This window comes from Gadus macrocephalus, chromosome 8 (assembly GCF_031168955.1).
Source record: "Gadus macrocephalus chromosome 8, ASM3116895v1".
Lineage (NCBI taxonomy): Eukaryota > Metazoa > Chordata > Actinopteri > Gadiformes > Gadidae > Gadus > Gadus macrocephalus.
In genome coordinates, this window is record NC_082389.1 from 4650243 (window position 1) to 4674337 (window position 24095).

The 24095-nt window shown below is 45.9% G+C and overlaps 1 protein-coding gene across 5 annotated transcripts in view; it reads left to right on the forward strand.

Moving 5' to 3' along the window:
- asic1c (acid-sensing (proton-gated) ion channel 1c) overlaps positions 1-24095 on the forward strand; it is a 73947-nt gene that overhangs the window by 39905 nt on the left and 9947 nt on the right. For 2 of the 5 annotated variants that reach the window (XM_060058232.1, XM_060058233.1), the window contains 2 exons: positions 19546-19696; positions 20390-20517. In XM_060058232.1, coding sequence (XP_059914215.1) covers positions 19546-19696; positions 20390-20517 — 279 coding nt within the window. Of the gene's footprint in view, positions 1-3873; positions 4532-16090; positions 17400-19545; positions 19697-20389; positions 20518-24095 lie in introns of those variants that run through there. The other 3 variants (XM_060058230.1, XM_060058234.1, XM_060058231.1) reach the window with 3 other exon arrangements.

The window sequence follows — 24095 nt, forward strand, 5'->3', positions numbered from 1 at the left end:
AAAAGAGATTTTGGGGGAGAAAGTCACCTTTCATGCTCCATAAAGCCGCATACAGCTAATTGCTCTTCTGGATGGACTGAAGTGTGTTTTTAACAGGGAGCTTTGAAGTAATCACAGTGAGGACTTTGTACTCATTGTGATTACTTTGGCAGCTTATGAAATCTCTGTGCTTGTGGCGGACGACTTGGTCCCCCAGTATGGATTTGAACATTACATAATGTGGTGGAGGGGGTTCTGCCATTACTGTTTGGCACGGCAACAGGTCCCAACCATCATGGGTACTGCATCATTGAACCAAATCAATACATGTCCTTTGTGGAAGACTCAGTCTTCCTTATCTGTCTGTTTAACGTTTACCCTTTTCTTACCCTTCTTGTTTTCCTCTTAAGACATCATTTGTCAAATAAGTCGTGTGCTAATCTCTGCGTTGGAATATTGTATAGTACATCAAGTCTAGAAGATGCTTATTGTCCCAAGTAGTCAAAATTGGTTATTATCGTTAATGATGACATTGATTGACAAGTGACATTAGTAGAGTCTCAGAGCAGCAATATACTTAATGATCTTATCCCTCTCTTGCCTTTTCAAACCACATATTTGTTAATTTGTAAATTAATAATCATTCTCTCCAATCATATTGTAGTGATCGTGTGTCTCTCTACACTATCAATATTTTTTGCACACTTATACATTTTGATTCATACTACTACTGATTCATGCAATTTGTACAGCAATATTTTGACCAATTCCTTCGTCTCTGGTATCTTGGTATCTGAAAGTGTTGTCTGCCAGAGACCAGTTTGTTCCAGTCAAATGTATTGTCCTAGTACTAGGTTCCAGTTGTCCTTTATAAAGAGAAACCACTTATCTCTTAATGGTAAATAAGCTGTTTGCTCACAACTGATGTTTCAAGACCACCAATTCTCGACCACCAAGTCAGCGTTGGCCGTGATGTCTTTTAATGAAACATATGACCTGACATTTGAAACAATTAGGGTCCGCTTCAGTGTCACATTCAAGTACAACAGTGGTTTTCAGTTGGCAACAAATAGTATTAGTATTTGTTTGTTTTGGGCTGTTCTAAATCAGATAATTGATTCACCTTGTGTATATCTTTAAAAGAAGTTGGATGTGTTTGGAAACATTTGCAGTTTATAGTCGTTTCCACTAGGAATATAAGAAAAGCATTAGAGGTCATCTCTCTGAGTAGATTAGGGAGAGAGGGCCTCGGAGAGACTGGCGTTTAACCCCCACCGCCGAAAACCATTATGTGCCAAGAAAGATTTCCTAACCAAACGTTTCCAGCTCTGAGGTTTCTATGTTGTGTTACACCCAGCGCTCTGACCTTCCTCAAACAGAACTATGCAAAAAGAGTTTTATTTTTCCTCCATAAAGTGTCTCAAAGTAGACAACTGGAATGTACATATTTTCTTTTCTACTTGCTTTCATCCGAGGCAAAAGGTTTCTGTTTACTCTAAACATAATTGTTCCACAGTCTGAACCATCCTCTCGCTGTTTAAATGACCTTTTGGCATCTTGGAAATGGCATCCGTGTAACCACCCATAGCATGTGCTCTGGTGGCTCCAGAAGTCCGGCCCTGACATTCTCCCCTCACAAGCCAGTGTAATGCAAAAGAGGGCAGATGACAAGAAGGATTTTTTATACCAGTCGTATCAGTAGTCTAAACACGTTGGAATGCACCCCTTCCTTCCCCATACTGTAGCAGGGAGCTGGAGAAGGTTCTCAGGCAGAGTAAGAGGATGCTGGTTGCGAAATGCTGATTTTGTTTTTGTGGTGTTGTTGAGGCAACCGCTGGACCTTAGCGCATGTGGTGGAGCTCCACTGTTTATTGAGTATCCCCCTAGGACCTTAACCGCTTTATCACTAGGCCTATTTTTTCTGTTATTTTTTTTTAAAATAACACCCAAAGTGTATGAGTATATCTGCACAACGGAATGGACCATTACAGGTTATCTTCTTAAAAATGGATAACACCTGTGAGATTTTGTGCAAGTGAAAAAGCTACTTGGTTAGAAAAATTGCAGCTGGCACACAAAGTAAGTGGAATATTGAATTTCCACCAGACATAAATGTAATATTTTAGATCAAATACCACCTAGTGCATTATCAGTCTGTAGCCCTATAGTACCTGGGACAATATTGAATGCCAATAAAGGGAAGTAGAGCAAAGATAGAGGTTTTAGTAGAGGTCGTTTCATGCAAAATATCAAAATAAATCAATAAATCCAATGCAAACCAATGCGAAATAACAATAAACTTGATAAGCCACAAACAGGTATGCATCTTCAGAACACATTGCACAATACCGACACTTGACATCTGTTGCAAGATCAGGGTGAATATAATTGAATGACTGCAAGCCCAACAAACACATTGCACCAAACAGCCACCAGATGGCTACGATAAATTAATTGTAAACACCATGTTTAATTTCTAAATGGGGCCCAGAAACTGGATTATCCATTAATGGTGGTTTTATGTGATTAAACGCAAAAACAACAAAGGTAAGACATAGTTTTCGGATGTAAAAAGGGAAAGTTATGTTGTTCTTGATTATTTATTTTTTTACAGAGTGACGTACAAATGATGAAAGATTGCTATTGCTGTGCACGTGCACAGTTATGAAATACAAACTTATTTTTTATTTTGTTTGGGGTTGGAATGGTCTTCGGTTTAGCTAACAATGATTAGGACAGACTCAAATGTCAGAATCTAATCTTTCTAGGGGTGTGCCACAAGACTGCTTTCTATCATAAGTTTAAAAGCCTTAAAACGTCTTCACAATTAGGAGGGGGAGGGGATTTATCCAAATACGGGTCATTTTGGGTTGAAGAGGTTAATATAACAGAAACTGTAGTCTGAATCAATGTTAAGAATAATTATGGAAATTATGACAATAAGCAGTGTTTTTAGGCGAAAATGCAAACAACTGTGCTGATTGACTAATTCAACTTATTGAAGGTTTCAGTGTAAGTGCCGTAGTGTCTCAAGAAAACCCTGCAAGTGCTTTCCTTTTTTTCTACACATCGTGCTTTGTCTATCTATTTGGTTGCCTTTAAATTATCTCACCACAAGTAAATACCAACTCTGCCCAGGAATATGGGCGCACCGCTCTATTGACCTTGTGGGTAAACACACAATAACAGGCATTAGCAGAAAATACCATGGGAGGGATGAAAACTCTGGCAATCCGATCCTCCTATTTCCCCAGATACTCTATAGTCTATAGCATCATAACCCCATTAAGGTCATGGACTTTGAAAAGCATGTTGTGGAACATGTTTCTACACACGGCTTCTGATCCACATACTCTTGGCTATCATCTATTAAAGGAGTATATTGTGAATAATGGCTCCTTGACAGCTTATAAAATGTAATTTGCCAATGAAAAAGAATATGATCTGGTTAGCATTCAATTGATTTTAAGACAAAGCACTTACACCTCAATTCCAGTGAACGGTAACCTACCATTACCACAGCGGTAGTAATGTGTGTGAGTCTGTGTTTGTTACTGAAGCGACGCAAATTAAAATAGCGTGCGTTCCACAATCGTCCCTGGAGAAGCAAAATGAACATTACAAATTAGAGGTCAGTGGATTGAAGACACTGCGTCTTCACTGCCTCGCCTTGACCATTCGGATGGAGCTCTCCCCCTTGGCCTCGTTGGGACCTACTCTCCCATCACAGCGAAACCCAATCTCCGGGCTCCAGTGGGCTCTGTAAGATCTGACTCAGGATTGGTCTACTGTTTCGTAGCCTACCTCTACATTTCCTTCCCTCCCCCCCCTCGCGCCTCTGCCCTGGGGTGTGGCAGAAACCAGACCCCTCCCGGATCCTCCTTGCGACGTCCTTTTAAGTCGTGTCGAACGCCCCCGTCCACCATCAGTGCAGCTCCCCCCTCAAAGCACAGCGAGAGTCCTCCGCCTCGAGCACCAAGACCCACTTTCTCGGGATCCGTTGCCGCTTGCCCCCCGGAGAGAGAGAATGGGAGCTCCCGAGGAGGAAGAAGAGCGCCCGCCCTCCGACATCACCGTGTTCGGCGCCAACTGCACCCTGCACGGCCTCAGTCACATCTTCCTGCCCGGCGGCGTCACGTTCCGCCGGCTCCTGTGGGCGACGGCGTTCAGCTCCTCGCTCTCCTGCTTCCTGTACCAGGTGGCGGGCCGCGTGATCGAGTTCTACCAGTATCCCCACGTCACCATCCTCGACGAGATGGACGTCCCCGTCATGTACTTCCCGGCCATCACCATGTGCAACTACAACAGCTACCGAAAGTCCCAGATCCGGAAGAACGACATCTTCTGGATGGCCGGCATGCTGGGCGTGGAGCAGGGCGACTTTGACGACTTCATGGCGGCGCTGGGCCAGCCCACGGACAACAGCAAGTTCTTCCCGAGCAAGACCTTTAACATGCTGGAGTTTGTGCAGAGGACCAGTCACAGCATCGACGAGATGCTGCTGGACTGCAGATACAGAGGACGGGAGTGCGGGCCGGAAAACTTTACGGCCGTGAGTATGCACCCACAACCCCCCCCACCAACGCCGTCCCGATTACATGGCTTCCCGAAATCACTACTGCTCTCCGATGCAGTGATTTTATTCATGGTTATACTGCGGTTTCAAATCCTGCAGCTGCACACGTTGTTTCTACAACGATGTGGCCAAGTGTGTCATTCCCTCTTTGGATTGCATACGACAAAAGCAGGTTTCCTTTTACTCTGTTCATAGAAATATTTGGTTTCAGCTTAATATTGAATAACCCTTCTGAAACTCTCTCTCAATTGGAATCGGAACTACTGAAGTGCCATATGGCACAACTAAATCTCTGCTAATGGCATGCATTATGTAACAAGCATATGCTGATTGTAATGCAAGGTGAGACTTGAATATATTGTCTTTATTCATGCTGCAATATTCTCAGAGGGCTGCCTTGATTGCCGCAAATCTGTTATTGGTTTAAGTCAAATGAATATCATAGAATTAAATATTCTTTATAAATTCCTTATTTTGTTAGACAATCGTTGTTTTCCTTAGCTTTACATTATTCAGGTGCTATCGGTTTTAATACACATCCTGACCCAAGACCAAAATAAATGATGTCAGCAAGATTTGAAGAGAATTCAATCGTTCCCCCACAGAGACGGATGAGGATTGTATTCCGATGAAACGGGACATTGATTTGAGTGATGAAAGCATAGCCGGGAGATGTGCTTGCTGCACAATCTATTTGGGAAGTAGCACAAGTGAAATAGAGAGGCAAATTACTTGGAATAATTGCTCATCCATTAATTGGTTTATCTTCTCAGGGAGATATAGTTAACATAAATAAATGAAAATAACCAGTTGTGGCATTTCAAACTTTGCATTACAAATCAATTTGTTGTAAGGAATATTACCGAATCTTTGGTTAAATCGTTAGAATCGTAGTATAGCATAAAGAAATACCTTGCATCGAAAAGCAGGTGTTGGATTTGGTAGGGTGTATCAGTCATCTGACCTTGTCTTATCGACGTAATGAACAAAGGGCACATTTCAGCTAAATGTCAGAAATCTGAGACCCTCAGAAGGCCTAAGTATAGAAAAGATAATTAAAGATTCATGGGGGCTGCCTGGACTCCCCCCCCCCCCCCCCCTTGATCTGACTACGGATCTGATTGACTACGGTGATCGCACAGGAAATGGGTTTGATTCCAGATCCCCTTTCAGGTTCTGCTGTTCACGTTCTCGACAACCAGCGTATGAAGAACCTCTCCCCAACCCTCCGAGCACATTAATGTTGACGCATGAAAAGAAAGGATTATCTTAGGAATATTCTTCTGGAGCGGAGCAGGTGGAAGGTTCTTCCGGGTAGGAGCCAGGGTCGATCAACGGCCGGTCAGATATTGGCACATATGGGGGCCATGGAGCTGAGTTCTGCATTGCGTTGTGAGCAACAGGAGGCAGAGCGCGAGTACGCCCTCCCCCAGCCGGCAGTAGTGCGGCGTGGAGATCCGCCGAGGAGAGAAGGCAGGAGAAACGAGCTGATGTTTGGAATCTGATCCATCGTTAAACATACACAGGGATATGATGTAATCGATGTGACCTTGTGCTGGATGGTGTGGTTTTAAGCGTAAGGAGAGATGAGGAGCCGGTCCAGAGCCCGGAAGGGGATGGGGATGTGGGAAGACTAGTTTAGGTTGAACGACGGGTTTGGCCGCAGTATTGTGGGAAAACAACCTACTGGGGTACAGGAGACAGGGCGGCCATTGGAAGACCAGGAGGAGGAACAAGACCATCGTTAGACTAGGAGGTGAAACAAGTGGCCATCATTGGACCAGGAGGTGGGTCAAGACCATTATAAGACCAGGAGTTGACACAAGACGGCCATTATAAGACCAGTGCCGTGTTCCGATATCCATACTTCCATCAGTACACTTAAACAAAGTACACTATCCACACTCACTAAGTGCGCTAATTTTTAGATGTCAGTGTTGTTCCAAATCTTATACTCTGTGGTGCACTAGCCGGAAATTACGATTACGATCACGACTGCCGCCGCGGCTCCTCCCCCGCAATAAACATCCCGCTTTGAGCGGTGAACTCTTTACACCTAGCAGCTATAAAAAGCTATAAAAGCTATAAAATCAACAAAATGACTCTATTAATGCAGGCTATGTGGAAAATGCGCCGACGTTGGCTCAGCCTGGCTCCGCCCTTTTCCGCTACGTAGCTAAGATGGCTGCCGTTGAGCGCGAAAAGTGTACATCGCCACACACGATTTGACCGTTTTGAGTACACCATCCGGGTCCTTTCAGTTCACTTATTTTCGCCCGATCTGGTGAAAATACGCCCTACGCGTACTCCAACTTAGGCTAGCAAGTACGGATAGTATGGATATTGGAACACGGCACAGATGACGGCCATCATTAGACCAGGAGGTGGCTAGAAAGACGGACATTATTAGATCAGAAGGTTGGTAAAGGCCATTATTAGAGGAGGTACAAGACAGCCATTAGTAGAACGGGCTGCTCACCGTCTGAGCAATGGACTCCCCATTGTCCAAGGACCTTGGTTCATTCTAGGAGGGGGATAAACAGTTTTTTTTTGGCATTTTTATGCTTTATGATAGAGTGAGATAGACAGGAAGGTATGGAAGAGAGAGGGGAGCACAGGCAGCAAAGGACCATCGGCAGGAATCAAACTGGGTCGCAGCGGTCAGCACTGAGCCTTAATGGTACGCGCTCCACCCCGTGAGCCATCGGGGCGCCCCGAGCACAGTGGGGGCACAAAAACCACAAAGTCCAGTGAACGACCAGAATATAAAGGGCCTCAAGAACAGGGGAGGACAACAGCATTCAGACGACTGGCTTATCGTGACCAAAAAAAGAAAAAAAAGAAAATACTTTAAATGTGTTGCGCGCAGCCAACAAGTAGTCCCGGAGAAATATACAGAAGCCAAAGAGAAATGTAGTTTAAGGGGAGTGCTTCAAACAGACCAACGAGTGTCCAGGGGCTTATTATGGGAAACATTGAGCGGTGATTTGACGCAGCTATCCCAGTTATAACACCATCACTGTAATAACATTTATTTTTAATGGGTGCTTAGGTAGCACATGTACACGTATACTTAAAAACATTTGCTGTGTACAGCCACGGTTTGAAACCATTGGAAGTGCAAATATATTCGTATAGGTGTTTGTAGTGTTTGCCAATGTAATCTTAAATTGTTTATTATGGCTGTATGCAATGTGTCTCGAAATGGGAAACTACCACCCTGCAAGTACTGCATTTGAAACAGGACCATATGTTTCCCTCTAATGACTTGTGTGCATTGATATTAAGAAGTCCTGGAGAGAAAATATCACCACCCAAATCGCAATTATTCCCTCTGCAGTCAGTAATGAAAGTAATTCACGGAGCATGCTGCAACTCACCAAGGAAAACAAGTCGAAGCTGACAGATGGTAGATTGCTGAAATGTAGGGAAAAACGAATAAAAACATGCGCTATAAATATTTCTGAGGATGGCCTCTGGTGCCCTTGGATTAACGCAAGAGTCAAGATGAGTCATTTCGTTGAGTTGTAATCGTTACTTCCTGCGACCAGCCTTTCCGTAAAACGAACAAAGGGGTCAGCCGTGTGCGACGTTGTACGCTACGCAAAACGAGACGGTTGATGGATTGTCGGAGTGGTCATGTACATTTCTCACTGGGACATTATTTGATTATCCACGTGGATCCCAGCAACCCCCTCTCATTTCTTCACAATGTTTAAACTGCTGTGTGATTGATCGCCTCGTTAATACCCAGATGCATATACTTCCATGCTTCCATCTGAGCAAGGCCAGCATGCTTTTCCATGACCGAATAAATCAGCATCCAGCGAATACATCTTTGGACGCCGCATTGTGAGCTCAGCATTATTGCATTAGGATATGGATCGCCTGCTTAGTGCTTTTTACTGTGCCAGAAACACTACAGGTAGCTGATACTAACACATCTATCTCCATAACACGCTGTGTAGTGATTTAAGTGCAAGTTGTGTGGGGACCAACTTGTCTCCTTTTAAACAATTACCATGAGGCTGATCTTTAAATATCAAATCATGGGTTAGTATGGGTGGCTGAATGGAGCTTTGAGGCAGAGTTGGAAAGAGAGCCGGACTCTTGGAAGAGATAGGACACAGGACTCCAGGACATTACAAGAAGCGCGTCTATGAACACTTGACGAGTGTCGAGGTGTCCCTGAGCAAGACACCTCACCTCACCCTAACTGCTCCCGACGAGCTGGCTGTCGCCTTGCATGGTCGACCCCGCCGTCGGTGTGTGAATGTGTGCATGAATGGGTGAAGGTTGGGTAATATTGTAAAGCACTTTGAGTGGCCCCTGGTTAGAAAAGCGCTGTATCAATGCAGCCCATTTACCATGCATGTTAAGTTCAAGTACATAGAAAAACAGAGTTAGAGAGGGAAATGCCAGAGCATACACAGGGACACGGAAAGAAGGTTGAATATATTGGGTGAGAAGACACAGGCCAGGGGTAAAACACTGTTTCAACTGATAAAGGTGGCAGTGGGACAGGTGAGAAGCAACGTTTATTTGCTATTCGTGTCGGCTTGGAGCTAAGCCAGCCAGTGCATAGACGCTGAATTGGGCAGACACATTAAGAGACATATACAGAGACTCTGAATTAGAATAGCGCCACACCTCAGGCATGAGGAAGAGGTTGATGTATCTTAAAGCCGACGGTGAAAACAAACAACGCAAACACAGTGAAGGCAGGTGGGCCACCACGGAGCCAACAGCCAGCAGGGTTGTCCCATTACTCAGGGGCCCGGTCGGGGCCGGCCTGGGAGCCACCGTTTCTCTAAGTGCAATATTGGCAATGAGATCAATGGCAGTGAAGAGGAATGGAGAATGAATCCACGGGTGGTGGTGGTGGGGTGGCCGGGGGCTGGTGCTTTGCAAGTCGCTGCATTTTCTGCAAGAGTTGTCCATTGAAATGGAGGCGATGCCGCGGGCAGACACTGGAGGTGTCAACTGACAGAGCCCTCTTTGCTTAATTAGCCTGCTGGGCTCATGTGTTCCCTCTCTAAAGCCAGCAGAATCGTTAGCATAAACCAGCTGTTGGCATAAACCAGTTGACCATCGCTCATCGATTCTCTGCCTTCTGGAATGCATTTAAATGCATTGTATAGATGTTTCATCATTTGAGAATTATAACGTGCTTTGATAGCATCATACTTACCTGCACGGTTGCATTCTGATTGCCACATGTGAAACCTTTGATTAAAACCGACCTGTGGTTTTAGATGTGCTTTGTTATAGCATTACCTCTAATATTTGCCTTTGCTCCCCCCTAATGGCATATGGGATCTATATCGCGGTCTCTAAGCCAATAAGCCCAATAAAACCCCTTCATGTTGTGTATCTTATTCCCAGTAAATCGAGTTCCCCTTTGACAACAATTGTAAAGAGGGTGTTAGGCATGAGAAAACCACAGAACACAAAGTAAGCTCCGAGCTCGACTCCCCCTTAGCGATACTTCGACGCGATTAAAGAATACATAACTTTGACCGCATTAACTCTGAACTTTTAGAACAAAGTCGTTTAGGGACTGAAAACTTAGAACCCCCCCCCCCCCCCCCCCACACACACACACACACACACACACACACACACACACACACACACACACACACACACACACACACACACACACACACTATGAATACCCAGATAAGAACATTTGGGGAGATAACGGATGGAGTTGAGTAGGGGGAAAACTTGAGTGAGTTTGCAAGGTTATCAAAGCGTGACCGGGGGCGACGCAGTGAGTGGCAGCAGCGTCGTGTTATTGTAGATGGATTCTCCCGACGCCCATAGGAGGGAGTGGGAGAGGACGTGTGTAACCCGAGCTGTGATTTACGGATACAAGACGCCCACCCTCCTAGACGTCTGCCAAGAGGAGCGGGCGTTTTGCAACTCCTGTCTTTTTCATTAGTTATGGAGGAAACACGTCCTCTGAATTGAAAACAACAGTGACCGGAACATTTTAGAAAATAGATGATTCTTACGCTGTTGGAATGATAACATCCCCCCCCTGCGCGTAGGCCTACACACACACACACACACACACACACACACACACACACACACACACACACACACACACACACACACACACACACACACACACACACACAGAGAAGCATACACACACACACACGACAAAGTGAATTCTCCTGAAAAACAGATTTTGACAGGCTGCTAATTAGAAGGGAAGCCACATTTCAGGGTTCATGATGACGCGAGACGTCTGTGTGATGCTTCCATTCACACCGGCAATCTCTCCCCGACAATGACGGAGGAGAGACGGCCGAATGTCCACAGACGCGGTGTACGAATAGTGAGAACGGCGCAGATGCATGCCTTGGCGCAGATGCATGCAGTCTGAACACTTACTACGGGCGGACAATGGCTTCCTGATTGCGGTGAGTCACGCCGTACGGTAACGGTTTGGGTCGTCGTTTGAAGCTTTGGTAACAACATGTTGTTTCATAGACTAGCCACTAAGTGTCTCCCTTTCCTCAAAAGTTGTCGTCCAGCCAAATTGTGACAGCGGGACACTTTTTTCGATGCGTATAATTTTGTGAGCGGTAATGTTTGCAGGGGATTTCATCTTCATGCCCCAGATTTGTATTTGTTTTAATTAGACTTTGCGAACATCTCTTATTGGTAATAATTCTGCACACACCAATAGATCCTGGTCTATTAGTGGGTGCAAATGGAAAGCTAACACTGTCATTGTGTCAATTGTGGATATATATATATAGTAAAACAAAGTATGTGTTTATTTTTACACTTGTTGGCTATATCCATAAGCATGTTTTTTTCCCTCTTCACCATCTTTTCCCTGCGAGTGTGTGTGCTTGCGTGTGTGCCAGTCTAATTGCTGTCAGATATCTGCTTGGTGTCGGCCATTCGCACCGGCCCAGGCAGCAGCAAAGCCAGAACTCTCTTCTGTTCCTAATTAGACCCCAGGGGTTCAGCTGAGCTCCCACATCAAACGGGAGAGAGACTTCTCTCTGACAAGCTGAGGAAGTCCAGCCCATCCTTAAATGGTGTAACAGGGTAACAAGTAGGCCTAAATCAACGTATCTGGTGCCATCGCTTAGGCCGGTATCATTATATTTATAAATCACTCGCTGCTTGTTTTCCTGCAATACACAAGTCATCTTAATTTAATGTTATTCCTAATACTACATAAGTACAAATACTTGCTCTTTAGCAGCCATAAATGCAGTCGTAATGGTGTCAGCAGAATGCCTTATTTACTTTCTGGAGAAATGTATTTCAAATGTATTAGTTTCCATTACCCTGAAAACGGGATTTCGTCGTGCTTTCAATGGTTCAGTGGTCTCTGCCACGACTGAGGCCACGTTTATACGTAGCAGGGTATTTATAGAAACGAATATTCCCCCCCCTCCGTTTTCAAAAATAACATTGTGCACACAATATTTTTTTCAAAATAGTTGTCGTTTACATCAAAATGCATAAATACGCCGTCGAGCGCAATTAAGCCATGCAAGCCAATCAGAATCTGCAGAATCAACAACAACGAATAACACGAGCGTCTTCCTGTAACAAACAAACTGTAAACATAGGGCGCTCATATGACGTTAAGCATTTCCTGGCGCATAATGTGACGCTTCAGAACCTAAAACCCCGTTTTCCCCCGTTGACACGACAACACATAACCGGCGTTTTCAGAAATCTCCACTTTGGCCGGAGTTTTTAGAAATGATGGTTTTCTGTGACAAAAACGGCGTTTTCGTGTAAATGAGAGGCCAAACCGCGTGGAAATATCTGCGTTTTCCCTTCGTGTAAACGGGGCCTGAGACGAATGTTGCTTCAGTGGTCAACTAAACCAATCAGGGCACCTTTGACTTTGATTGGTCCTAAAGGGCTCTGTGGGGACGATTTGGTTCTGAACGGTTTAAAAAGCGGCTGCTCTAATTTGCACCTCGCTGATAGGATTTAATTCAATAGATGAACAACGACCCGGGGAATAGGGGCTAAACGTGATGCGGAGCGTCGATGCGACTCTGGGCGTCGCAGGTTTGAACAGATCCTGAAACATAATTTGGTCCAAACTTCTGAGCAGGAGACAACACTGGGACTAACCTGGGCCCCGTTTCCCGATATCGATGGATCTTCGCTCGTAAGATGGTTCGAAAGGTGGATCTTTGGAACCATCGATAATTTCTTTGGAGCGTTTCCCGAAACTCCTCTTAACGTGAACGCGCATTCGCTGCACTCAAGACGAACGTAGGATTGTACCTGTCCACTGACATGGTGCTGAAACGGGCTATGACGCAGGGGGAGACGCAGGAATGTCGGAGGAAAATGGGGTTAAAAAGGGTTAAAATATCTCCCCATCAAGGCCAACCGCAGAGTAGCCTACGAAAAGAATAGATTGCAATAATATGAATGCTAAAGATATTAAAACACAATTGATTAAGCCTAGGCCGACATATATATCAATAATCCTGAGCGCACGATCGGGAGGTGGAAGTTGCGCTTTAGATGCCTTCACAAGTCCAGCGGAGGGCTCCAGTTTTCGCCGGCCAAGTCATGCGCTGTGATATGTGTGACAGCTATGTTGCACAACATTGCAGCTAAGGCTGGGGTAGCTTTGGTTGAACCGGAGGACATTGAGGACGATGACGACGAGGAAGATCGGTGTGAGGACGGCCTCCCTCATAACTACGCGGCTGGTTTTCATGCACGTCGAAGAGTGATTGAGACTTTTTTTTAACCCCCTCCACCCTCCCACATGTCACTAAACATTCCCGTCAACGTGACGTGAGCGTTTTTAAGAGGTTCGTTACCAAAGATGCTTTCGGGAAACGGTGTGAAAACTGTACGATGCTCGTACGACCCACTCTGCGATCCACTTAGGCTAAAGATGCTTTCGGGAAACGGGGCCCAGTGCAATTGACTCTCACGTCACGGGGGTCCTTTGATAAATACATCTGGGGAAGTACGCCTAATGGTTAAATGTGTCTGCATTGATACGCTTCAAACAAGGAATTCAGCGGAAAGGAGAACAGTGGTGCTAATTCGTAAGAATGAGACATTTTGACCTCTGATATGGAGAAGTAATTTATTAGGTTTCCTCTGAGTATTCATCCATGATCAGATTAATTTATAGTTTAAAATGGAGAGCTTAATACTCTTTTGTGTCAAACGACAAGCCGTGTCCAACCCTGAATGCTAATGATCTTAAAGGGTTGGAGATTGTTATTCGGCACAAAAACACCCGATGGGTGTTGAACAAGCCGGTGGTGTATTTCAACCTGTGTTGTGTGTGCCCCTGGTGGCCTGTGAGGGTAATGCGATGTGTGGGATTGAATTCTGGAAATGGACACATTTACCACCATAGAAAGGGAAAACCTATTAATAATAATAATACTCAACTCAAAGTGCTCAAAGTGTATTAAATACATCCTAAATGTTTTTTCAGTAAATGTAGTATTATGACTTGCTATTATTTAAAAAATAGTGAAATTCCGTTCATTTTTCTTTTTCTATTGAGGTTTTGTGTGGATTTGTGCTTGCTAAATATACACACAGGGAGCCCAGGGATGCTTCTGGATGACAACCGCCGTAATAATCAAGTATAAAGTTATACCCGAACACCTCCACAATGATCTCGTAAAAAATATGCTTCTTTTGCAAGCGCTAACGATAAATAACATTAAACAAGGAATGCTGTACTTTTGTACAGCCATGGTTTTGTACAGGCATCCCAACAGCCATGGTTGGGATTTGACTCGTTCTAGTACATCTGTGTTGTTATTTGGCGCGATACACAATCACAAAAAGGGCAATAAACCAACAGCTGTATCTGAGGCCGTTATTCGTGGTACTGTGAGACACCATTTGAATGCTTTAAACACAAGTGCTACTCGTATCCCATAAAGAGGGACATCCTCACTCAATCTGTCTGCTGTTTTATAATGATGTGTTGGCATGACATCCAAAGTTTGAAGCAGAAACAGTGCGGACGATTTATGACAGGCAGGTGCTGACACTAAGACATTGAATGCTGTCAACCTGTTATCATGCCCCGTCTCAAGTTTATGTTTCTAGCATAGGCCTATCCGGTCCATGAGACTTTGTAATAAAACCCTTCTTACCATTAGAACTGTACAGCTGGCAGGTGGATTTTGATGGGCTGTGCAGTTTTCTTCTGCTCCCAATGTTGATGCTGGAATGGTGGTGTTTACCCTGGTCTTGAAACACTTTGAGCCGCTCAAAGACTTGCCATCTATTCTGAATGTATTACGTTTATTCTAATCTGTTATTGAGGCCCGGTTCACACAGTGCCTGAGGTTTTTAAGGCGTTTTGCTGCGGTTTTGCCTTGCCTCCACACGGCAACAGAAGTTTTTGGCCCTGAAAGCGGAGACTTTTATAATCCTTTTTGTCTTTTTAAAACTCAGCCCTTGCCTTGTGGACTGGTGGAAGCGTAACGTTTTGAAAACAAAACGACACGCTGATGTGAAGCCGTTGTACTCCGGCTCGCGTTTTTTTTTTAATGTTTATTTGTATATTTTAGCAGAAAGGAACACCGCCGCCTACTGTCCGGGTATACTTACTACACCATTTTCACTGGTTGGTGCGTTTTCGTGTGGATGAAGATAGCTCTGAAAACGTTGTGTGGATGCAAAAAACTTTTCCTTTTTAACGGCCTTATGTTCTCCTCTCTTGTGTGTTTACATCTCCCTGTTCTCAGAAAGATACAATTAATGATTTTACCAATATGCTTATTAATATAGTTCATGCCAAATATATTCTATCTATGTTTTTTGTATGTAGTTTATAGAATATAACATATTTGCCCTGACGGTGGTTATTTGTTGCGGTTAAATGTATATAATAATATATATTAATTTGTGAAATTATTTGTATAATATATTATATACAAGTGATTACCATTATCAAACATGAATACACACAAGGCTACATTTTTACCAATACATATGCATATGACATTTGTAATGTAACTCATGTTAAACAGCTGAACAGCTGAATTAAACCTACAGCACAGATACAGTGAAGGTTTCTGCACTCCGACCATCCGTCCTGTCGGTATTCTGATCAAAGTCAGGGACCGCTCGGTTGGATCCAATTATACTGTAAGATGGAATGCCTCGCTGGGTTTCTGTAGCCCACGGTTATGGTTGAAAGACATAAAATCCATAACAACTATCAATATTTCTTGATAGAATTTGAGAAAAACAAATATATAATATCACTGATTTACAGCAAAGTTATCAAATATGAACAGTTTCTATTGATCCTTGAACAAGTTGCAAAAAAAAAATCACTTTGAAGGATAAAGAATCTGAGGGCTGGCTTTTGACCACCCCCTGGGCGAAGATTTGGTAGTGAAAAGCGAGGCTATAGCATCCAAGATATGAATAAAATATAGGACTGGAGCTCTACTCCATCACTGGGAGAAGAAAACAATTCCCTTCTCTGGCTCCACCTCGTTCTCCGTTCGCCAGTCGCTAGGCTGTGGAGCAACTGGCTCTGTGTATCTCGGTGCAGACTGCACGCCAACCGGCTGGAAACAGCATCCGTCCAGCCTTCGGAAGGCAGACGGCAAGACAACAGGCTGGAAACAGCTTCCCTTCGGCTTAGGAGAGGCGCAGGAAGGTGTCTGGCTCTAGCTGACTGCTGGACGGAAGGAGAAGTCACCAAAATGTGTAGTTATCTGGAATAAGGAGAGGGAGATGGAAGAGCTGAGATAACAGGGTAGGTTTTTTATAATTTTATCAGGGGGGGGATGTTTCCAACTCCTTTCCTCTTGGACTGATGTCGTGGCTTACATCTGCAATTATCACATCCATGTATCTATGGACGAAGGTATGCTGATGGCTCTGCTCTACTATTCCCGCTACTGGATCGATTCAGTGTTTTATTCCTTCACTCCAATAAAGGGACCATTATCTAAATCAGCCTTACATGCCTGAGGGGAACAGTTCCTTTGTTCACATCTCCCAGGCACACTTCTTCCATTTCCGGACAGAAGGACCACACTGCTCTGTGATTCCTTCAAAATAAGATCCTGATCAAGACTGAAACGCTTTTATTTCCCAATCAGGTTTCAAATTCAAACCGTACGTGTCAGCTGAAACAGCCGAGGATTGCAAAGTGAGGCTGCATATTTTGGCAGGAGCCACCCACCTGTGAACCGTCAGCATGTCGAGCCCAACCAAATCTGCCTCCGTCTCCTTCGCGCCCCAGAAGGATGCCCCCCTCAGGAGATTGGAGACCACCGCCCTCAGGACAACATGTAAGGAGAACACCCTGGCTTTCCTGAGGAGGACCAAGATCCACGGGCTGAGGTTTGTGTTCACGCTGGAGAAGTCCCGACCGCAGCGGGCTCTCTGGCTGCTGGCCTTCTGCATGTGCGTGGCCATGCTGGTCACCTGGTCGGGGAACCGCATCTTCTACCTAATGTCCTACCCCGCCGTCACCAAGATCTACATGGTGTGGGCCCACAACATGTCCTTCCCCGCGGTCACCTTCTGCAACAAGAACGTGTTCCGCGTGTCGAGTCTGACCCAGGACGACCTGTACCACAGCGGCTACTGGATGGACCTCATGCACCCCAACCACACGGTCATGGCGACCGGCCGGGCCATCCTCCAGGAGGACCGCAAGCAGGGCCTGCTGGGCCTGCTGGACTTCAGCGACTACAGCCCGCCCCCGGACTCTAGCGTCAACACCACCGAGATGATGGGCAGGTTGGGGCACCAATTGGAGCATATGCTGCTCGAGTGCAGGTTCCGCGGGGAGGTGTGCACCTACAGGAACTTCAGCACAGTATGTACAGAAACGCGGTGTTTTGTGGTGTGTGTCGCCGATGTGACGGTGGCTGACTGGGTGTGTTAAAAATGTGGGCTGGAGGGGGGGGGGGGGGGGGGGGGGGCTTGCCTCCTGTTTCCAGGCATGTTTCGGCGAGGTGTCAAAATGGCAGAGCAACATATTTTCTTTGTCTCGTATGTTTTATTCTCCAGAGTTTTAGTCTCGATGTGTTGCTGCACAACCAAAAGGCCCCCGACGGCCACACGCATACACCCGCACACACGCACACCCTGACACCCGCAGACATGCTGACACACACACCTGCACACTCATACACACGTCGACACCAACACACACACACACACACACACACACACGCTGACATCCACACAAATACACTCTGACAACCGCACATTTAAACGCTAACACACACACGCACGCACTCACGCACAAATATACACATATACCCTGACAACCACACACATGCCCACACACACTGACACACAGACATGCACACTGACGCACACGCTGACACACACACACACAAAAACACTGACACCCACATACACACACGCTGACACCAACAGACATGCACACACACATACACGCTAACACACACACACACACGCAGACTTACACCCTGACAACCACACATATACACGCTAACACACATTTACTCTGACACCCACATACACCCTGACACCCACACACACACGCTGACACCCACACATATACACTCTGACACACACATACACGCTGACACCCACACACATACACTCTGACACAAACACACACACACACACACAGACCTTGACACCCCTATATACACTCCAATAAAAACACACGCAGTATGTGTTTTTTCACTTTCATCACGTTTTTTCTAACTGTAATCACCGTAATCACCTCCGTCTCACGGGACCCGAAGACAGGAATCATCCGTCTCCACAATCATCACTGTGCGTCTGCTGCTGCTAGGGGATTTCTCTAGCTCTGAGTCTCTCATTGTGCATCAGTGACAACAACTCCAGCAAAGAACCATGGCAGCATTAATAATTCAGACATTATAAATCAGCAACGCTAATTAAAATCAGCAACGCTAATTAAAATGTCAGCATTTCGAATTAAGCATCTGATGGTTCATTTTGTATGTTGCCCTTCGAACATGATATCTATATGTGCATGGATTCCCTCCCGTTCCCTTAGTTACTTAATTGGTAAATGGATAACTGTTCCCATCCAACTAACCATGTCCTCAGAATATAGGTGCATAGGAAAGAAATCAAACTTTTTTATTTTCTTTTGTAGGTCACCTTCATTTCATAGTAAGTTTCCTGGTCATGTGCAAATATCAAGGTGTGTGTGTGTGTGTGTGTGTGTGTGTGTGTGTGTGTGTGTGTGTGTGTGTGTGTGTGTGTGTGTGTGTGTGTGTGTGTGTGTGTGTGTGTGTGTGTGTGTGTGTGTGTGTGTGTGTGGAAATGTTTGTTTTGGGTGTTCAAAGATGGACATAAACAGTCCTTCTAGTTGGAAGCCCTGATGTTGTGTTTCCTTATGTCTTCACGAGGCAGACCCACAATGCCTTTGGTGGGCTGTGTTTTTCACAGCAGTCACAGACCAATCATCATGTTCACAGTGCATGAACAATATCTTTACCACACATTAGTATTATCTGCCGTGGCTCCACCTTTAGGTCAAACAATCTCAAAGCTTTAATGCTGTTTGTCTCAGAGTCGGGGAGCTTGACTGCAAAAAGAAAGGAGAACACGGAACACATCAATGAATCACATTTATTACGAGGAAACGTAAAGCCTCCATCTTCTCTTGATGCCTCGCTAACCAAATCCTAGAATGATAAGAAATGTATAAATCAGCTCTGTTTCCAGCAGTCCTCCCAGTTGCCATTCAAATAACATGGGTAACTATTGTATTACAATGAATGGAAAAAGGTAAATAGACTTTATTTATTCAGTGCTTTTCTAACCAGTGGCCACTCAAGGCGACAGCCAGCTCGTCGGGAGCAGTTAGGGTGTGGTGCCTTGCTCAGGGACACCTCGACACTCGGCCAGGAGGAGCTGGGGATCTAACTAGCGACCTTCTGGTTACCAGCCGACCCCGCTCCGCCTCCTGCCACCAAATTAATGTATTTCCCTTTTTTCTCAACCCCCAGATTTACACACGCTACGGAAAGTGTTACACCTTCAACTCCGGTCTGGACGGGAACCCGCTGTTGACCACGCTGAAGGGGGGCACGGGGAACGGCCTGGAGATCATGCTGGACATCCAGCAGGATGAGTACCTGCCCGTGTGGGGAGAAACAGGTCAGTTGTTTACGTTGGCGTCTTCTAGTGCTTCCGCTTTTATTTTGAAAGGCCTGGTTACACCTGTAACCGGGCTAGCTCAAAGGTCCCATGACATGCCACCAGGTGTGGGTTGATTAGCCGTTACAAGCCGTTTTGGAAATCTGTCCCTTATGACATCCCAGGTGGGCGTGTCCACCTAGATGTGTGACGGATAGATGAGCAACGTTTGCTACAGTCCGCTGGATAGGCTGGTAGACTGATCTATCCAGCACACATCTAGGTGTACACGCCCACCTGTGATGTCATAAGGGAAAGGTTTTCTAAAACGGCTTGTGAAGGCTTATCAGCCCACACCTGGCGGCATGTCATGGGACCTTTAACTGTTTTCAGTGTGGTTTGATGACACTGCTTGATAATAACGTATTGATAATAACGTATTAATCCATTTTATTTATTTATTCGCTATAAAAATGAAAGCTTATAAAGACATAATAAAATGCAGGTAATAGCATTTCATGACCCAGAAAAAATTTATTGTTAGCCTTGCCAAAGAACACCTTCCTCCCTGGTACCCTTCCAGCATGTCTTTTTTGCCCAGTCCTTGCTGGTCACCTGATGCCTACCTGGTAACCCATAGTGCCGCTGTGCCTCTGAAGGGCCGGCGTGAGGCCGTTTGTCTCATTGTGTCTGTCCTGCTGTCCGTGTCCACAGACGAGACCTCGTACGAAGCGGGCATCAAGGTCCAGATCCACAGCCAGGACGAACCGCCCTTCATCGACCAGCTGGGGTTTGGCGTTGCGCCTGGTTTTCAAACCTTTGTGTCGTGTCAACAGCAACTGGTAGCTAACATTTGGTCTTGTGCACCACCACCACCACCACCACCACCACCAAACACCACCACCACCACCACCAAACACCACCACCACCACCACCACCACCAAACACCACCACCACCACCACCACCAAACACCACCACCACCAAACACCACCACCAAACACCACCACCACCACCACCACCACCACCACCAAACACCACCACCACCACCACCACCACCACCACCACCACCACCAAACACCACCACCACCACCACCAAACACCACCACCACCACCACCAAACACCACCACCACCACCACCACCACCAAACACCACCACCACCACCACCACCAAACACCACCACCACCACCACCACCACCACCACCACCACCACCACCACCACCACCTCCACCACCACCACCTCCACCACCACCACCACCAAACACCACCACCACCACCACCACCACCAAACACCACCACCACCACCACCACCACCACCAAACACCACCACCACCACCACCACCACCAAACACCACCACCACCACCACCACCACCACCACCACCAAACACCACCACCACCACCACCACCACCACCACCACCACCACCACCACCAAACACCACCACCACCACCACCTCCACCACCACCACCAAACACCACCACCTCCGCTTCTCAGACCTCCATGTGTCACTCGGCATCTTCCCCCCACCCCCCTTTCCACTCACTCACACACACACACACACACACACACTGACCCCTCTTCTGTGCTTAAACTCCACCCCTCCACCCTCCCCGTACCCCCACCCCCCTCGGTGGCATGGGGGCCCTGGACTACAAAACACGACTTTTAGTCCATGCATGAAACTGGGATGGAGGATCTTGAGATGGAAACGAGGTGCCTTGGTGGGCTGAGCTTCACTGGTAGGACGGGAGAAGATTGAAGCACGCAATTTAATAATGCTTGGTTGAACCCTAGTCCTTTTCTTGACTTCGATTGTAGCCCAGGCAAGTGATGACCAGCCAGGGAACGAAAAGATAGCCTTTGTTTTCTGCACCACTAGAACCAGGCGAAGGTTGTGACATTGGATCAGAATGTTTTATGTAATTCACGTGTATTGTGGTTACGGGACGATGAGGAAGGCAAGGACAATGAAGAGATAAATTCTAGCTGCATTCCAGTTCAGAAGAACGGTTCTTGGCCCATTAAACAGAGATTGTTAGGAATATTCCCAAAACTGATATTTTACCTCTTGTTTACCCGTCCACTGTCCAGTCCGTGAAGGAGAAAGCATTAAAAGCCTTAAGCATGGGGGGGGTGTGCAAGCTCATACATTTCTCCTCCCAGTTCATTGATTTCCAAATCTAATCAAAACATAAAGCGATTTTCGGATGTTACCAAGACAGCAGATCATTAAAACGGTTTCCACAGTGCGGTACAACAGTGCGGAGGCTAAACATGATAGGATTTGTACAGTGATTCATGCAGTATGTGTTGATTTATTTAGCATAGTGCTTGTTAGCCGCAGGGCACGCCGCTAGCATGTTTCCCCCGTTTGCTAATCCGTCCCCATCAGGCTTGTAATGCTTTTTTAAATTCATTAGCCAGAAATGGTCAAATACATGGCTCTGTAATTCATTATCCTGGGTAATTCGTTTTTAATCTAAAATCTCCATATCTCTGAAGCGGTCAGAGACGGTCATGGGCTGGTGGAAGCAGAACATTTACCACTTCAGAACAGACGCACTCAAAGATGGCACTTCGGTTTTGTGCAATTATCGGTTTGGGCAATTATTTCTTTGTTTGAGCGTTCTGTCTTACTACAAGCGGAATTCAATAAAATATGGATTATTCATTAATATTTCTGCTTGTTGGGAGAACATGCTTTTCTGTTGGTTTAATAGCCATTAAACTAACAGATTGTATTACAACCTATCACAGGGCATTACATCTTGATAGGTTACAATAGTATTACAAGATATATTACAATCTATCAGATACATCTTGATAGGTTACAATAGTGTAACAAGATCTATTGCAACCTATGAGTAGAGAAAATTTGAAGAACAAATATTAGTATTTCAATAATCAATTATCAACCTAGAATCAATGTTGTTGATCAGCTGCTCTGGTTTTCCCCCACTAAATTCCAATGCCTTCAAAGCCTGCTTATAGTCTGAAATACTTACTCATCCCCCTCACAGGTGTTGAATCCTTGATAGAATGTTGAGATTTCGTGATTCTGCTGGTCCAGCTCTATCCATTCATCTGGATAGGTTTCCTCGCTGACTGTCAGACTGACGGATGAGGTGGGAAAGCGTGGGGCAGACGGCTGAATAACCAACTAACCAGCGCTGCTTCTGAGCCATCAGTAACGGGCGCCACTGGGACAATCCGATTGGATTTTTATTTGGTATTTGGCCTTGGCAGGAGATGGTGGAGGACAGAGGGCCTTGACCAATCAGATGTGGCAAATCCTTTATTTTGCTGCCCTCACATGATTAATGATGTGTGCTGTGTTCCCTCTTCTCCCTCCCCTCCTTCCCTCCTTCCCTCCTACCCTAGATGAGACGTCCCATGAGGCAGCTTCACTCTCTGAGCTGTGCTTCACACTCTCTCTCGCAGTCAGAGCCTCCTTTCCTCCATGAGCCAGGCTTCACTCTCAGTCAGAGCCTCCTTTCCTCCATGAGCCAGGCTTCACTCTCAGTCAGAGCCTCCTTTCCTCCATGAGCCAGGCTTCACTCTCAGTCAGAGCCTCCTTTCCTCCATGAGCCAGGCTTCACTCTCAGTCAGAGCCTACTTTCCTTGATGAGCCAGGCTTCACAGTCAGAGCCTATTTTTCTTCATGAGCTGGGCTTCACTCAGTCAGAGCTTCCTTTCCGCCCTGAGCCAGGCTTCACTCCCATTCAGGGCATCCTTTCCTCCATAAGCCAGGCTTCACCCTCAGTCACAGCCTCCTTAGCTTGACTTTGGGCAGGGGCCCGGGCACCCAAACATTTGTTTCCACTCAAGAGCAGAGGTTAGCATATTCCTGTCTTGAAATGCTGCTTGACCCGAGATTTATATATTGTTAAGTAGCCCCACACACCCAAATCTGAATTCAACAGCCCCATTCCCTCCGCTGTGAACGGAGTCATCTGCGTGTTTTCTTTTTCTTTTTAGTTTTCGTGTGGCGGGAGCACAAGTAAATCTCAGGACTGACGGTACATCCTCGTCTCTGCCGCCTTTACCGTAGCCATTAAAGAGCTGCTAATTCCCTCCACTGGGGCTAACATGTGCAGCCAACACATGCAGCCCAGAAGGTTCTCTGCTGCTGTGTGTCTCTATGGCTTCAGCCTTGTTGTTATTATTATTTGATGCATTGCCCCCTCGTTCAACACATTCATTTGACTTACTCCCCTCGTCCTCGCCTTTTTTTTTCGTGTTGCGTCCATGAGAAGCGATCTCTGTGTTGGATGTCCCCCAGTGGGCCCACAGCCACTCATCATTTCCTTAAACTCATCATCAACCATGCACGTGAGGGGGTTTCCCAAGACCCCCCCCCCATAACTCTCTCTGGCTATGCTGCCAGCGGAATTTCAATAAGAGCTTAATTATGTTTGCAT